Source organism: Sceloporus occidentalis, unplaced genomic scaffold, assembly GCF_023333645.1.
Source record: "Sceloporus occidentalis isolate IW3139 unplaced genomic scaffold, rSceOcc1.0.p SCAF_3, whole genome shotgun sequence".
In the NCBI taxonomy this organism is placed as follows: Eukaryota; Metazoa; Chordata; class Lepidosauria; order Squamata; family Phrynosomatidae; genus Sceloporus; species Sceloporus occidentalis.
The window spans coordinates 156850323-156868483 of NW_028316983.1; the positions used below are offsets into that span (position 1 = coordinate 156850323).

At 39.1% G+C, this 18161-nt stretch overlaps 1 protein-coding gene across 4 annotated transcripts in view; it reads left to right on the forward strand.

The window, feature by feature from the left end:
- LOC149316967 (cadherin-20) overlaps positions 1 to 18161 on the forward strand; it is a 219590-nt gene that overhangs the window by 163396 nt on the left and 38033 nt on the right. For all 4 annotated transcript variants that reach the window (XR_016280553.1, XM_089516594.1, XM_089516596.1 and 1 more), the window contains 4 exons: positions 5787 to 6081; positions 9036 to 9155; positions 14227 to 14394; positions 16801 to 16988. Coding sequence is in view for 3 of the 4 variants with exons in the window: in XM_089516594.1 (XP_089372720.1) it covers positions 5787 to 6081; positions 9036 to 9155; positions 14227 to 14394; positions 16801 to 16988 (771 nt within the window). In the remaining variant the exon portion in view is untranslated. The remainder of the gene's footprint in view (positions 1 to 5786; positions 6082 to 9035; positions 9156 to 14226; positions 14395 to 16800; positions 16989 to 18161) is intronic.

Here is an 18161-nt window from a genome sequence, read left to right on the forward strand (position 1 = left end):
GCAACAGAACTTGCTGGTTTGGGGCACAAATCTCATGCATTGATACAACCTTGATTAGAGAGTAAAATGCTGATTCTACTTTCTTATTTTGACATTTTAGTCATCTTGATCCATTCCTTGGGAACACACTGGCAACAAGCTTGGAACCTATTCCTTAGCTAAACAGAAATATGTGGAGTTTTGTAATATCTTTCTCCATCACAGCTGCAGTATTGCTGATTCAGGGTATGACCTACACACCGTCTTCTGAATTCAATAAAAATAGGAGCAGAGTTTATGCAGGCCAAAAGCTGAATGTTGACAGGTTGGGAAGAACAACGTTCCCCAAAGATGCATTCAGTCATAAGGTCAGGCCTTCTGGTTGGCGTGATTTGGCATTCACCTCTTAGTACAGTCAATAAAGCCCTCCTGACACAGAACAAATGATAATTTGATTCCCCATAGGAATTTAAGGATGCTCAGATGAAAAGTGCAATGCAGTCCTTGTAAAACAATTAGGAAAATTATCTGCACTTTTCCCAGTCTGATTGAAATTTCTCATAGCATTTTTACATACTTTTTTTACCTTGAGTATTTCATAGAGCAGAGAACCAGCATGGTGTAGTGATTTGAGTGTTGGACTAGGACTCTGGAGACCAGGGTTCAATTCCCAGCTCAACCATGAAACCTGCTGGGTAACCTTGGGCAAGCCACATGCTCTCAGCCTCAGGGGAAGGCAATGGCAAACCTTCTCTGAACAAATCTTATCAAGAAAATCCCTTGATGGGGTTGCCTTAGCGTTGTTATAAGTCAGAAAGGATATAAAGGCACACAACAAGAACATATTTCATAGAGCCAGCATGGTGTGGTGATTTGATCGTTAGACTACAACTCTGGAAACCAAGGTTCAATTTCCCACTCAGCTATGGAAACTCACTGGATGACCTTGGGTGAGTCACATACTCTCAAGCCCAGAAAATGACAACAACAACAATATTTCATAGTCTTGGGTTTCTGCCCTCTCTTCATTGTGTTTTCTTCTTAAGTTCTGTTTTCACATTGTACTTTTGGTATGGATTTACCTCTTTCCTTCTCTTTCATATTTCATGCATTTTTGGATGTCATACTGTTCTAATGATACATAGGAAGGATGCTGGTTGTGGGAATTATAGTCTAGTACTTCTGGAGAGCACCAGACTTGGAAAAGGTTGTGCTATAGGGTGAAACAGACTTAGGGGCCATTTAGACTACCTTTCGTACCGAATTGTAACCCGGATTAAAAGTGGGAAGTTCCCATTGGCACCGGTTTGAACATATCAGGATCAGGGTCTTGCATACCAGATGCAGGCAAATCTCCCTTTGAGCAGATTTTACGAAAGTGGGTTATTTCCAGTTTCTTTTTGGAAAACCCGTTTCTTCCCTGTTGCCAGCAAATGTGAACTTGGCCCCGGTCATGATCGGGTCAAGTTCAAGAGAGGGATTTAGGTCAGAGGGTGGGCAGTGGGTGGAACATGCCTCCCCTCTCACACCGGTCGCTTTGCAAGTGGCATTTTTTAAAAAATTATTTTTGTGTGTGTGTGACAGAATATGCTTGTACTACTTATGTTTCCCTTTTAAATTTGGCAATTGATGCAATGTGTGAATGTTTTTGCTACATATGTGTATGTAAGGAAAGATGGCATTCTGGGGTGGCAATTGCAGGGAAAGCAAAGAAAGAGGATGCAGAGATGGCATTCTGAGGTGGCCTCCCCTGTAAGCGACAATTATTATTATTATTATTATTATTATTATGACAGATTATGCGGATGCTTTGGGCTGGAAGGGAGGGGAAGAGGCTGGCATTCAGGGGGAGAGGCAAGGGCTTCAAAGGTCTGGAGGGGATGGGAAGGGAAGAGGTTCCAAAGAGGAGGAAATGCTGGGCTGGAAGCAAAGGTTTTTAAAGTTGGCAAACTGACAGAATATGCAAACACTGCCGCCATTTTTTTAAAAAAAGAGGGAGGAAGCACCCATTCAGTTGGCCAATGGCTGTAGGATATGTCACCTTTGATGAAAGTGGAAGTGAATTTGATTGACAATAAAGGAGGCTCCATTTTAAAGCGGTACTGCAAATGTGAACTTCAAAGGGGCAAATTGCATCAATCAAGGTAAAGGGTACTACGAACTTCTTTCCGGGGAGATTCAGTACCAGCTCAGCAAGTCCAGGCCGGATCTACCCAGGGCAAATGAGTGAGTGGGAATGGGGCCTTAGTATATGTTCTGCCCAAACTTCCTGCAATATGAACACATTTAATGCAAGGGAGGGATGAAAGTGCTTCATTCATATTTAATTCAGTTTTAATAAATACAAATTAAAATTAACCAATTCTGAATTAAATTTTTATTCTTGCAGATTTCACTTTCATATTTATTTTCATTCAGATTAATTATTCTGCTTGAATTTAATGGTTGCTACAGCACTCTGTATGCAGCAGTGTCAAAAGTTCAGTGGGACAAGGAAGACACTCAGCCACCTCTGAAAGTGAAGAAATATTCCAGTGTGCACCAGGAATGCATTTGTACTCAAACATTTCTCTTCATCAGATTGGTATTCATCCACATCATCCTGCCATAGGATGTCTTTTCTTCCTAGCCTTGCCCCAAAATGCCTCCTAGATAAAGATGGCTTGGTTACTGATTAAAAGTAAAAATCCCCCCCCCCAAAAAAAAAAAATCCTTATCAGAATGGCATCTGGTCTCTAGTCTTTTTAAAATGTAGCAGAGGTTTCTCAAAACTCTTTAAAAATTTCATGCTATGGAATCATGGACACAGCACTCCAAAGCTGTACATTCAGGTCAGTTGAAAGAATAATTCAAAAACTGAAAGTCAGACGGTTTTAATCCATCGAACTTTTGACCCAGGATTTCAAGTTCAGAGAAAATTAAAGAACATTATTTTCTCCCTTGTCTCTAAAATGGGCATCTTCTGTCTCATCTTTCCAAAACATGGTCAGTATGATATCCTTCTGAGGTATGTTGCCATTTAGGTACAATATATCAGTTACATATATATGGCAAAATCTGACATGGCTGAAGCAAAAAACTAGATTCCCTTCAACTCCACTGACCAAAGAAGTACTTGACTTTTTCTGGCGATGGCGCATTGCATTTAAGATCAGCAGGCTAATGTTTGGACAGTGGTAACTGGTGGCACAGTGAAACCTCTCCTAAATGGATTTAAAGGAACAAATCAAGATGCTGAAGTTATATGAGTAATAGGGTTTAGCACATTTGATGACCTCTTAGGCTAAATCCACACTGTAGAAATAATCCAAGTTGACACCATTTTAGCTGCCATGGCTCTGAATTCTGGGAACTGTAATTCTGGGAGATATTTAACCTTCTTGGTCAGAAAGCTCTGGTGCCACAACAAACTACAATTCCCAAAATTCCATAGCATGGAATTCCATGGCAGTTAAAGTGGTGTCAACCTGGCACATTGTGGATGCATCCCTAGAAGCATGGAATTAAACCTGGAGTGAATTCACACATTACAAACAGGAAACCATTGCCACCACTGGATGCAGAGCAAGCCATATAGTTAACACAGCATTGCCCTCCAACATTGTTGTTCCATATCTCCAACATCTTCTTCCTTATGTGGGATCAGCATTCCCCATCACTGGGTTGGTTACAGGACAAAATAGAAGGCAAAATGAATTAGCTTCTGTCCTAATCTTTAGAGGAGAGAGAGAGAGAGAGAGAGAGAGAGAGAGAGAGAGAGAGAGAGTATTCACACACACACCTTCAAGTCACCTGTCAATGTATAACAACTTCATGAATTTCATGGAGTTTTCCTAGGCAAGGAATACTGCCAGTTCCTCTGAAATATAAAGACTACAACACCTGGTATTAATTGGTGATCTCCCATCCAAATACTAACCAAGGCTGACCCTACTTGGCTTCCAAGATCAGACAGGATCAGGTGCCTTTAGGGAATAATGGGTTATAAATGGGCAAGGCACACTTATGGGTTCATCTGGTCATGTTGAAAGATATAGGCCATCATAGTAAAAGGAGGCAGGCAGGCAGACATCATGTGGTTCTTTCTTTTTGAGAATTGAGGTACTGGAAGCAGCCATATGATGTGTTTATTCCTGCATTTTTAAATTACATTTATGTTAAACCTTTCTTTCAAAGAGCTCATGGAGGTATGTATGGTATCAGATGGTCAAATGAAAAGTACAATGCAGTTTTATACAGTATATGGTTGCGTCCTTGTCTCATTCTGTCCTCATAAGGATCCTGTGAAGTAGATTAGGCAGAGAGAGAGAGAGAATAAATGGTCCAGTATTACCCAACAAGATTTACAACTGAGGAGAATTTTGAACCTTCAGCTTCTCCAGCTCTTTTTCAGTACTCTAAACACAGGACCTAGACAGTTACTGCAATGGAGCAGGAAAGACACATGAAATTCTCTAATGTGTGATGAATGTTTTGCTGTATGAGAGAACTACAGCTGCAGTCCTAAAAATGTACTCACCAAGCAGCACGTCCCATTTTCTTCAGCAGAATTTACATCTGAGTAAAAATGTGCAGGCTTTGGCAGGGAGACATATCTGTTCTTCTCATTTTTCAATTATTTTTCCCTGCCCCCATGCATAAATGTAAAGAAAAACAGGCAGATTTTCACAGCAAAGAAATCTTCATAAACTTATCCCCACTGTTGCTGCTTGTGGCTCCATAAGCTGTTTCATAAAGCCTCAAGTGATTTTGCTCTTAATATTTTTCAATTATTTCATAAGGCAAAGGTGTTTAGCAGACTTGTAACTAACTGAATCATTCTTCTTGCCTTTTGTAGAAGATAATTGATACTGCATTTTGCTTGTCTGTGTTCTGTTGCCTCCCAAATTATCAATGCCTACTCAGAACTAATTAGCTGCCATGCAGTGTGTTAATTCGCTAATTCCCTTTAATATTCTAGGATGCATTATCATCTGTAGCAGCTGTGTTGGTGTGTATATTCAGATGTTCCAAGCTGCTTACCTTGGCCTGCTCTTTTACAACGGTTACATTAGAACTTGCTCGTTTCCTGGTAGTTAAACTCAATTTTCTCTTTTTCCTATAGTCATCATGAATTTCTGCAAAATCTATTCAGTGCCATATGGCTGTTTTGCTGCTTTAGATCTAATCTTATGTTAATAATGAAAAACTAATCTGCAGGTGGGAGAGTCATAGAATATGCAAAGAAGCCATTGCTTTTTGTATGGAAACTGGAGGCCCCCCAATAATCTTATTCATGGTCTAGATGTTTTTAATGTTTCATGTTATTTCTTGCAAAAAAGGCTTATATATTACAGAAAATTGCTTAAAAACTGTGCCTGTTACAATAAATGCACACTAAAGTGAGAAGAAGAGTTCATTCATATCATACTTTTTAAAAAATCAGAAATGGAAAAATACAAGAAAAAATTGAAAACAGGAGGTATTTAATATTCCCTGAAAATTGTATTTATCCTTTCTGTGGAGAAGGCCTTCTCAGTTATAGCCAGAGCTTGGAAAAGTTTGGGATTGGGACTACAACACCCTAAATCCATCAGGCAGCAAAGTCTTGCTGACTTAAGGATTCTGGGATTTAAGAGTCCAAAACAGTAATTTCCCAGGGTTGGGTTGTGGCAAACTATCTTTTCAATACTCACTCCAAGAAGGCATGTGGGAAATCCTTTTTATGGCCTTTTGGATACCAGATAATGACTATTCTAGTCTCTGATGAGACTATTTTATGTGCCTTAACTATATTTGGTTAAGTATCTATTTGTTTATTTTTGCAGCTCCATTCTGATATGGACAGAGGAGATGGATCAATCAAATACATTCTTTCAGGAGAAGGAGCAGGTGTAGTGTTTACCATCGATGACACTACTGGGGACATCCATGCCATACAAAGACTAGACCGAGAAGAAAGGTCCCAGTATACACTAAGGGCTCAGGCCTTGGACAGACGGACAGGCAGGCCAATGGAACCAGAATCTGAATTCATCATCAAAATCCAAGATATCAATGACAATGAACCCAAGTTTCTGGATGGACCATATGTTGCTTCAGTACCAGAAATGTCACCAGTGGGTAAGAGGGACTTTAAGAACACATTTTTGATTTTTAGACTACAAAGTGTGTCTTTTGTTGCACTGGAAAAATCTATTCAACAAAAGGCACTCTTATGACCATCTTCCTCAGGAAGAGAACAGACAGCATGGGGAGAGGCACAGAAAAAGCCAATACTCTTGGTTTCTGCTTTCTTTTTTCATGTGATAAGGGTCCTAAGAGTAAAAGTGTTGCACAAGCGGAAGGTGGGATTGTCTGTCACACTTCTAAAATGTCATCGAGGCTTCCCACTTTTCTCCTGTCAATGAAGCATTCACAGATAAGCCATTTTTTGAATAACAAAAGATCCCCATTATTCAAAAAATGGCTTCTCCAGGCTTTTCCACAAACACTTCATCGACGGAAGGAAAGTGGGAAGCCTCAATGACATTTTAGAAGATGACCCCACCTTCATGTTTCTGCAACACTTCAGCAATGTTTTACCCACATAAGTGCCTCCGTGTAATAAGGGCCTATGTGAACACATTCCAGCTGTACTGAAATCCCCAAGGAGGGATTGTTAGTTTGAAATCCTCCCTTTTCCTTTTCACTGTATTATCAATATCCTTTCCTTCCCACCCCCCACCCAACCACACTAAGTATGTACTGTTTATCCATGATGGTTTGAAAGGCTTGGGGAATTACCTCCATTGTAGTACTTTAATAAAGGCTTCCTTACCTGCTAAAAACGTCAGGATGGTGTCCCTCCCAACATCACATACAGAAACTGACTGGAGTAGCAATCTGAAGTAGTGTACATTGCCTTTCAACACTGCTATGATAGCAGACATATTTAGGGGGCTCCAGGCAAGTTTTGTAGCATTCATGGCTTGTCCTCTGAACAGTGAGGAACATGATGGCTCAGGTTGGGGGTGCAGCTGCTTCAGTAAGGTGCTTGACAACTACACACAAACATACAGCAGCCTGCAATTCCAGACAAATTGTGATGTAAAAATGAAGCCTATGACATCACTGTTCATGGGTAGGCATAGACACTATGCAGGCCTGCTGTACTTTGAAGCCATAAACGTGATACTGAGATGCTCAGTAAATGCACACTACCACCTGCCATCCATATGCCCATTACAAAGTGCAAAGACTCATAAGGACGAGACCCTAAGGAACTGTGGCAGCAAGCCTTGCGTGTCATTGATTTCCAGGCTGTTTAGTGAACCCTGGGGACCCATCATCATCTGGTGTAAATTAGATCATTCATGAGCCTCAGCCAGTTTTACACCAGGAGCTAAAAGAGTCTTTGACTGGCCATAGATCAGGGAAAGCCAACAGTGGTTTAAAAGCACCTTAAACTTGGGAAGGTTTATAGGATAAGAAATTCACTGGCCATTTTGTAATGCCAGGTAAACTACCAAATGTAATCTCCACAAACTTTGCAGTTTATGAAGCAGTGTTGAAATCCTACCCTCCTACTCTCAAATGCTGTTAGTATTTCAGATATTGCCATACAAAAGGACAAATAGTTATAGTTTCACTTTAGCCAAGAAAATATATATTACACTAACAGTCCATTTCCTCTATCTTTCAGTTTGCTGTTGCTCTTCACCCACCCAAACCTCTCTCTCTCTCTCTCTCTCTCTCTCTCTCTCTGTGTGTGTGTGTGTGTTTACATGTGCCTTTAAGTCACCTGATGACTTACGGCCACCCCATGAACTTCACAGAGTTTTCTTAGGCAAGGAATATTCAGAGGTGGTTTTGCCAGTTCCTCTGAAATATAGCCTACAGCACCCGGTATTCATTGTTGGTGTCCTATCCAAGTGCTCACCAAGGCTGACCCTGCTTAGCTTCCAAACCTATGCTTAAAGGTTATTTGGAGTGATCGTTCTGTTAATCCTTAGGTATGTTTATCAATTTGATAAGAACCAAAGGTTATACAGTGAATGATATGCACAGTTAAACTGACTGGTGTTGTTTTGTGTTTGTGTATCTGTGGTAGGGATTGTACACTTGTACACTTTTTGTTGCTTCTGTTCCCTGAGTTTGCCAAAAATAAATTTTGCAAAGATAAATACTAAATTAGCAAAGAAAGTAAATACAAAGAAATTCATCAATGCTAAATGCTATGCAATGCAACCATTGTTAAGTACTTTTAATTCCTGTTGGCCTAAATGAGAGAAAATTGAACATACATTTAATTCGGTCTTAATTAATGGTACTTAAATCAGACAAGACCAGTTCCAATGACATTGTAGGAACATACTCTGCAGGGATCTAATATCATCATAAAAATACAAACAGGCAAACAAAAAGAACAAAAGCAGAATTTTCAGATCACATCACTGCAGTGAGTCTTTTTCCCCAAATATTAGCACACACCTTTCTCACATTTTGGAACATGACAAAATGAGTAGCAATGGTGTAGAATAAGTTAAATTTGAACTTCAATAGAGCAAGTTGAATCTCCCAGCTAAAATTTGACATCTGCTATACTCATAATTCAATGTCCACATTTCAAAACTAGCTTTTCATTGCGGGTGGCAGGAGAAAGGAGAACAGAAATGGTTATAAGGATTTCAGGTACTTTTTTCTTCTCATCAAAATCTTTTCTGCTGTTCTGCATAATACAGTTTTCACTGGAATTTATTATTATTTTTTTCAGTAGTATTTTTTTTAAGTATACTGTTAGGCTGTACAACTTAAAGGACAGAAAGATTGTGGCAAATGAGCTCCATTCATACATCACCAAGTCTTGTTTTATTTACAGATTATTTACTGTCCTGCCGGTGTCTGATGGATTTGTGTCTGACACTCCCATTAGTGCTAATGAGGTGTATGTGTAAATCTCTCAAGCATCGGAAAGAGAATAGGCTGCTAAGCAAATGTTCTGTGAGCAGAACATTTATAATTCAGTGAACCTAGTTAGATCTGTGTCCTTTCTCCACAGCTACAAATCTAACAAGGTTCTACATTGTTTTTGTCAGGCACCTCTGTTATTCAAGTGACAGCAACAGATGCTGATGATCCCACCTATGGGAACAGTGCCAGGGTAGTCTACAGTATTCTCCAAGGACAGCCGTATTTCTCGGTGGACTCCAGAACAGGTAATTTCATTCAAGAGAAAAATCAGCTGAGAATGTGACATTTTCCATTAGCTTTCATTCTGTATGCGCCATAGGCTTCATCTCCAGAAATCCAACTCATCAATGACTGTGCATCCCATTGTTTTTCAGTCAGATGCCTTCTTTCAATAAAGTATGAAAAACATGAATGAGAAATGGTGTGTCTACTCCAGCAGCAATTCTGGGATGGTTGAAATAGAAGAAAAAGAACTATTAACTTCAGTGGGCACATTTCATGAAACTCTAGGAGAGCAAAACTGCCTAAAGAAAATCAAGGTTGAAGGAAATATATGAATAGGAAAGAGCAGGTGTTGGGGAAAGTAACAAATTGGTGTGGTGTGTGTGATGTGCAAAGCAGCACTATCTCCTAAGGAGCAGCAGTAACTACAGTATGTGTTCATGGCCAATGGCATCAAAGGCAGTGAAATAGAATGAGTAGAGTGCAATTGCCATTATCAGTCTCTAGAGCAAGGATGGGCATGATGCAGCTCTCCAGCTGTCACTGAACTATAACTCTCAAAATACCTTACTTTTGGCTATGCTGTTTAGGGCTGCTGGGATTGTGATTTATCAACATCTGGCAGACTGCATGATTCCCACACTTGCTTTAATGTCTAAATTCTAACTGAAAATCGCAATGAAACTTATTACAAGCACAGCTTCAGAATCATTTGTTATTCTTGTTACTGTGTGCCCTCAAGTTGTTTTCAACTTATGGCAACCCTAAGGTAAACTTATCATGGGGTTTTCTTGGAAAGATTGGTTCAGAGAGGATTTGCCATTACCTTCCTCAGAGGCTGAGAATATGACTCTCCCAAGGTCACCCAGGGGATTTTCCTGAGTGAGTGGAGATTCTCCCAGAATCCTAGTCCTACATTTTGACCACTATACCATAGTGGTATAGTGCTGACTGTCAGAACTGTAAAACTGGTTATATCTAAACTGCTAAGGCTTCAGAAAACCAAAATTATATGCATGACACATTGCCTTTCAGTCATGTGCAAAATTGCCCTGACCTTGAAATTAGAGTGTAAGTCACCACTAAAGGTAATTTATTTCCAAAGAAGCACATAATAGATATATTTCATATTAAAGAGATGATGAGAAAATATCTAGCAAAGTGAAGTGGCTATGATGTTGAGTTTAGATGGATTCAAATCCAGCTCAGCTGTAAGGATGACCTGATGTTACTCATGGTAGAATAAGCTATCTCACATGATTGGTGTGAGGCTAAACCATGACTCTATGGGCCTGAACAGACAAGCCAAAATAAAGCTGCTTCGGGTCACTTTGGAGGTATGCTGTTTAAATGGCACAAGGCATCTTAAGAGGCCAGAAGCTGCGCTCCAGCCCTTTGTCACAGCCTCTGGCCTCTTAGGACACATGCAGCATATAAACAGCATACCTCCAAAGCAACCTGAAGTAGCTTTATTTTGGCCTGTCTGTTTGGACCCTATGTCTCCTTGGATAAATAATGTGTCACAAATGTAATCATCAGCAGTAGGGATGGTAAAATTCAACTATTTAATTGTCGCAAGTGGTGATGAATAATTTCCACAATTTTGTTTTTGCTGCAGAGGAAACAAATATTTCTGTGCAGTTCTCACTAGATCCCAGAGTTTTTCAGGTAACAATTCTGCACAGAAATACACATGAGGTTTGTGTGTGTGTGTGTGTTTGTGTGTGATAACTCTAAGGATTTGCACAGACCCTCTTCCCAACTGTTTTCAGGCAGCCACAGATTGCTGTTTTCTACACAAAATACAGCAACATTGCACAACAAAAAACTTGCACACAAAACATTCACAATAAAAATTGTGCACTCTTGTGCAACACAACCATGTGCCTTAGTTTTGTTCAAGATTGGGAGGTGTGTGTGTGTGTGTTTGTGTGTAAGATTTTTGTTGGGCATGATTGCTGCTTTTTGCATTGAAAATAGCAATCCTTCACACACACACACCAAAAATACACATGTCTCTCTAGAAACAGTGTTTTTCCCCCAAACGACAATTCTCATACAAGAAACTGTCAAGGAAATGCAACATGGGACATGCAGTTATAGAAATAAAATATGTATGTGAAAGTCAGAATGACTAAGCATGAACAATTAAGAAATCACACAGGTGTAAAGGATGATATAATTTAGAAGTCTTGGGAGCCAAGGACAAAATTAAGGAATGTACATTGGTAACACCTGAGACTTGTTACATGTACAAGGTGATCAGATGATGTTCATGGGTTGGACTTGAGTATGGGATGAACAAAAGTCAACCAGTCATTGTGAATGTACACACCCACTGGGTGGTAATTGTCTAGTGGGTGGTAACAAACATTTGCTATAATAATTGCCAGTTTTGCTAATGTAACTTGTGGGTAGTTGTGGAGTATTGGTAGAGTGTAGAGATATTGTGGATTGTTGGGCATATAGAGATAGTAACTGTATATAGTAGAATAAAGTAGATCTTTTATCTAAGACTACTAAGTTGTGTTGGTGTCTTGAGTGGAGATACAAGAACCAGCTGAATCCTGATGGTGTTTGGAGACATCTGAAGAAGAAGAGTGAGAAGGCTTGGAGAAGTTTGTCAGGGTCTTCAGCCTATTCTCAGAAAACTCTGCTGCTTTGGGAGAAAGCAATAACCATTGACCAAAGCTGGTCAGCTCAGCTTCATTAACAAGGTGGTGAGTTACAGCCTGAGGTGTAGAGCAACAACTCCCATCATCCCTGTCAGAAACCATGTGTATTTCCACACACAGTAATTTCCCAAAACACTTCAAGATTTGAATACTGGGTGAAAGCTGTGCAAAACTATTGCCACCGTATTGTTTTTCCCAACTGGCTTTCCCAGTTATCCAGAAACCACTTTTTTCAGCCATGAAATGAATAATGGGGAATATGATTTTCATCCCTAAATCAGACACCAATGCTGAATGAAGGTTTGAGCCAGTTACTAGTTCCAGCTAGAGTATATCAATTGAATTACTTAACCATTGATTTACTGTTCACTTGCTGATTTAGGCAACAAGGCCCACAGACTTTTGCTTTAACTCATTTGAAGAAAAAACACAGTTTAGTTTACCAGAAGCTACAGAGGTCTAGAAGATCAAATACAAAGCTTCTTGCAGGACTCAGTATGAACTTGTGGTTCCTTCCTTTTAATCTTTTTTCTTTATATGAGATTTCAAGGGCTTACATGACAATAGTTAGCAGCTGTTGTTACAGCTGCAAATTTTGTGTTAAAGATTTGAATATATATACTTTTTTATCTTTGTTTCTTAACATTGCTGAACATAAGGAAAAATTAAAGCTCTTAAGAGATTTGGGGGTGTGGGAAGAAGGTAGTTGGAAGCTAAACTGAGAATTAAAGGAAGGAGAATGACTATTCCACCAAGATCCTGGGAACAGAAGACAGAAAGCAAGATCGTAAAGTATTATCTGAAAGTCCACACAAGTTTAGGTTTAAGATTTCACTCTTCTGCAACAATGAACAATAGTATTCTGTAAAAGTAGCAGTTTATCTGGAAACTCTTGCCAGGCTTGAAAAGAGAAACCTTACTGCCACCTTATGTTCCATTTCAGTAAATCTTAAAAGGAAATTTGACTTCACTGATCTTGGATTTTAAGTAGTGAACAAGGAATCTTGCCTCTCTTTCTATAGATATTTGTATCTTCATTTATATACCCATCTGATCACTGTTGTGCATTATGTGTATATTGTTAATTGCAGAGCATGAAAATAATTACATTTTTAGACTACAGCTCCCTTAATCCTCTAATCAATAGCCATGCTAGCTAGGCAATTCTGGGAATTGTAGTCCAAAAAAGTAAGTTTTCCAAATTCTTGTGAGTTGAATTAAGTGCACATGATGCATTTTAAAGAAATGCAAAACTGAAATTTTAAAAAAATAGTATTTGCTTTCTGTGGACAGTTGATTGGATCTGACAATAATATACTGTAACTGGTTTGTAATAAAGAGTTATTACTGGGGCTGCCCATCAATTAAATGTTTCTAGGTAGTTAATCTGTGACCTTTTAACCAACAAATTGATTGATTTGTGGTTCATTTTAAATACATTTGACTGCCATCCTATTGGTGAGTATCAACTAGAGTAGACCCACTCAATCAATTGCTGAATGGTGACCAAACACATTGATAAATATAAGTAGATTTTATTAATCTACTTCAGTCAGGACTAAAAAAAAGGATTGGGGCCCCTTTTATTACCAAAATGTCTATATTAATGACTACAGTGGACCCTTATATTGGGGTTTGGTTCCAAGATCCCCTGTGGATAACAAAATCCGTGGATGCTCAAGTACCATTCAATATAATGCCTCTCTACTTTCCATCTTGAGGGGGAGAGACGAGGCCTGGCCTGGAAAGACTAAGAGCCCTCCCCCCGACCACCATCTTGAGGGGGAGAGAGGCCTTGCAATTTTTTGTATTGTATTGCAATTTTTACTGTACACCGCTATGATCATTGCGGAATAGCGGTCTATAAATAAAACTTATTATTATTATTATTATTATTATTATTATTATTATTATTACATAGCAAAATTGTGTCCCTTATAAAAAATGGAAAATCAAGGTTTGATATTTGAAATTTATACTTTTTTTGAACATTTTCAAACTGTGGATGCTTGAATCCGTGTATAAGAAAATCTGTGTATAAGAAGGGCCGACTGTATTTTCTTTCCACCCCCTATTTATACAACTAAAATAATCATTCATTGTTATCCAAGGAAATAACAGACTCTTTCCTACTAAAATCTCTGTAATAATCAACAGGAAGAATGGGTTCTGAGTTCTTCTTTCACTAAGCTATGTGTGAACCTTTCATAGCAGTCTCCGCAGTGAATCAAAAATTACATTAGTGGAGTTCTGCACTGTCATCTGAACCATGAGGATTTTTGTGAAGATACTGTTCTTATTCTTGTTTTTCATTATGAAAAGCAAGAATTTTTAAGCAAGCATTCATAAACCTATTACCTCTGACCTCTTCCATGAAATGTGTTTTGCTTCTTTCCCCTCCCCCCTTTCATTTGCATAGGCTTAATTAGAACAGCACTAATGAACATGGACAGAGAAGCAAAAGAATATTATGAAGTAATAATCCAGGCCAAAGATATGGGAGGACAGCTGGGAGGATTAGCTGGGACAACTACTGTCAATATCACTCTCTCTGATGTAAATGACAATCCACCCAGATTTCCACAGAGTAAGTATCAGCCAGTGGTGTTGTGAGTGGGATTTTTCAAGTTTATTGTTAATCCCTTACAGCTGCTTTTTCCCTCAAAAAAAGTAATGAAACATAATTCCACATGTAATGCAATGAAGTTAGTGGAGTTTTTCATTGTAACAGGTAACAGTGATAGATAACATTATTTGACACAGCAATAAGCAAGAATGTATTGCTTCCAAAAAGTAACTTCTCGAGTTCTCTCTTTATAAAATATTTCCATAAATGTGCCTGCATCGAATAGCAAAAAGATAAATCAACACTGCAAAGAGTTTCCAATGTCCATGGATGGCAGGAGTGAGAGAGGGAGAAGGAAGTACAAGCAAATCTAACTGGGACAAAAATGTGCCATCAGTTCTGTGAGATGCACTTGGGCCTAGTTTCTGAAGGTCATGGCAGACTAAGGGGGTGCACTGAAAGGTTCAGACAAATGGTGACTTTTGGGGAAGGCTTTGAAAGAAAAGTGGAAGGCAGCTTCTCATATGTATTTTGAGAGGCAGTTACAGGAAAAGGAAGAAGATTGATAAGAAAACATCGTTTGAAAGATAAGCATTTGTCAATGGGATGAAGCCATCTTTCCACCCATACCCATGCCCCAAGAAATTAGCTGAAAAGAGCAGTGCCAGATTGTTGTAGCATTGTTTCAGTGGGTCATTCTGTCCCAAAACAATGACACTGGGCTGCTAAGGACAGTGTATCCATAACTCAATGTAGTTAATGCATCTGAGGAAGTAGACTCAAGTCTATGAAAGTTCATGCTTCCAGTTTCTTTCTTTCATCTGGTGCTAAGAAAGGTGCTACAAAATCCCTTTGCATTATTTTTTGGCTAAAGAAAGAAAGAAAGCTTCTCTTTTTCCACCTCATTTCTAAAGGGGGATTTACGATATCCCTCCTTAATATTGTGATTTTAAGCTGTCCTGAAAGATGCCCATCAGCATCTGCTGAAAGACCTCCAGTGGTTTTTAAACCAGAGGGGTGGATAATCCATCTGAGGTTTCAGTCTTTAAATGAGTTAACAACCCTACTGACATCTGAGTCACCAGCCTCCTCAGACTGAAGGACATGTAGGAGGGCTGAAAATAGGAAGAAGGAGAAAGTGGCGGGGAGAAGGGGAGGGGGAGAAAGAGAGAATGTTGTTATTGAGGAAGAAGATGAAGTTTGACACTGCTTTAACTGTCATGGCTCCATCCTTTGGAATCTTGGGGTTTGTAGTTTATTGTGGCACCAGAGCTCTCAGAGAAGGCTAAATATCTCATAAAACTACACATCCCATTAAGCCATGGCAGTTAAGGCAGTGTCATACTGCATTATTTCTGTGGTGTGGATGTAGCCAGAGTCATCATCAGAGAGCAGGTTCACAGGGTAGTAGCAAACCTCTAGTTAGGAATGCTCTGAGCCAGTAGCACCCACTTTCAAGGGCTAGAGTCTACTATGTCAAGCTTAACACTCTGTGTTGTGTACTATTTTTCCTGAAGAAAAATGGGGGGAAAGTAGTTGTCTTGGAGACTTTGTTATTTCCATTGGGAAACAGCTCCATATCTGCTTTCGTAAAATCCCCTACCCTTTAAAATGTAAAGCTTCTCCATTCATCTCTTCCAACTCACTTTGCTTTTCAGTAAGGTGATGTATGGCCGTCCTCCTCTCCCTGCTGTTCTAGTCCAAGAGGCTATGGTAATAAATCATATCATCCCCAATGTCTGAAGACGATAAATGGTGGAGACTCTTAAGTTAAGAAATCATACAGCATGAGATAGTAGTGAAAAGAATCAATTCAAGCTGCACCGTATTTATAAGGGTCAGGGCGGAGGGAGACTTTTTAGATTTGTCTTTCCTCAGGCCTGCCATTAGAACAAATCAGTTATGCATCAGTTTTGCTCTCAGTTCAATTTGCCACAGGAAGCATGGATGCTTTGATGAGAACCATTTAAATATGCCCCCGATATGCTGGAAAGCTTATTAAAACTCAGCAAGGGAGATTTAAATTTGTTTGGGTTTTTCTCCACTGGAGTTGACTGTGTATGTTGTCATAAGGATACTTTCCTAAAAGCAACTTTCAGATCTTAATTTCCTATAGATTCATCAGTGCTGGCCAGAGCATTTCAACTCTGGCAGTCATTTTATTTATATATATATTTATGGCATGGTGCAGACCAGAGTTTGGAAAAGTTACTTTTTTGGCTACAATTCCCAGAACTGTCCACTGCCATGCTGGCTGATAGAGTTGGAGTCCAAAGAAATACCTTATTAACACTCTCATCCAAACAAGTTTTAGGCTTATTTTATCTTACCATTGGAATCGTGTGCTTAACTTTTCCTGGATTGTTCTATGCTTGTAGTTGCAATAATTTCTTCTTTCTCTTTCACGAATGGACATCTTTCCCCCAGAACATTATCAGATGAATGTACTGGAGTCTGCTCCAGTCAGCTCTACTGTGGGCCGTGTTCTTGCTAAAGACTTGGATGAAGGCATTAATGCTGAAATGAAATACAGCTTTGTGGATGGAGATGGAATGGATGTCTTTGATATCACCACTGATCCTACTTATCAAGTTGGCATCATTACAGTGAGAAAGGTAATATGTTTGATTCTTCAGCAATGTACAATTTACATCACTTGCACCAATTGTCATGTTTATTGTATATCTCAATTCTTATAAAGTATTACTGTACTTTACAAATGCTTTTCAAAGCTGCATAAAATGTTAATGCAGTGTACAAATACCAACATATAACTATAAATTAACTCTGGCTTTTTTGTTTTTGTTTGGTTTGGTTTTTTGGTTTTTAGTTTTGAGGGGGCGTTGTTTGGGGGGAGTTTGCAAATTAGCAACTGAGAGTCAGCATGATGTAGTGGCTTGTGTGCTGAACTACTACTAATAATAAATGATTTATTTATTAGTACTCTGGGAGACAAGGGTCCAAATCCCCACTCAGTGATGGAAAAACCACTGGGTGACCTTGGGTGAGTCACACTCTCTCAGCTTCAAAGAAAGATAATGGTAAAATTCCCTTTGATGCAATCTTGCCATGAAAGCTTGTGATATGTTCATCTTAGAATCACCATAAGTCAGAAATGACTTGAAGGCCTACCAACACCATCTCAACAACACCATAAGCAACCAGACTTAAAACTTCAAAAACAGTGCGAGAAATGGAAATATTTACATTTTCTTTAAACTCCCATCTGTTCTTGGCCCTGTCCAACTGGGTGACTGATTTGTCCAATATTTGCATTTGAACTTCAATTTGAAACTTGTAGATCTATAAACACTGATTAGTCTAAAAGATGCTTGCTGTCTATCAATGAATGGTTGAACCTCTTTACTGTTCCATGCTGACTAGAAAATTATGTGCACTGTAGTCCAAAAAGCAATTTTCCAAAGCATTCATTTTGTGCCAGATATATTCATTTGTTAAATACGCTGGTTCTCTCTTATCAGATGTTTCTTAAGGATCCCCAAGTATGAGGACAACATGTTGTTGCTTATTTGCTTGCTCTGAGTTAGTACATGCATAAAGATGGTGAGATATAGGCTGAGAGATATAGGCTGAGAGATAGTGACTGGCCCAAAGTCACTCACTGAAGTTCCTGGTTGAATATGGGTTTGAGCATTATGTTAATTCCTTTCTGAGAGGGGACTATTTTCATCAGAGAAGATATCTATCTGCATTGCCAGTGGACAGTGCTACATAAAGCTACAGAATCTATCTACATAATAATTACTTGAATTTGCCCAGGTTCTGGG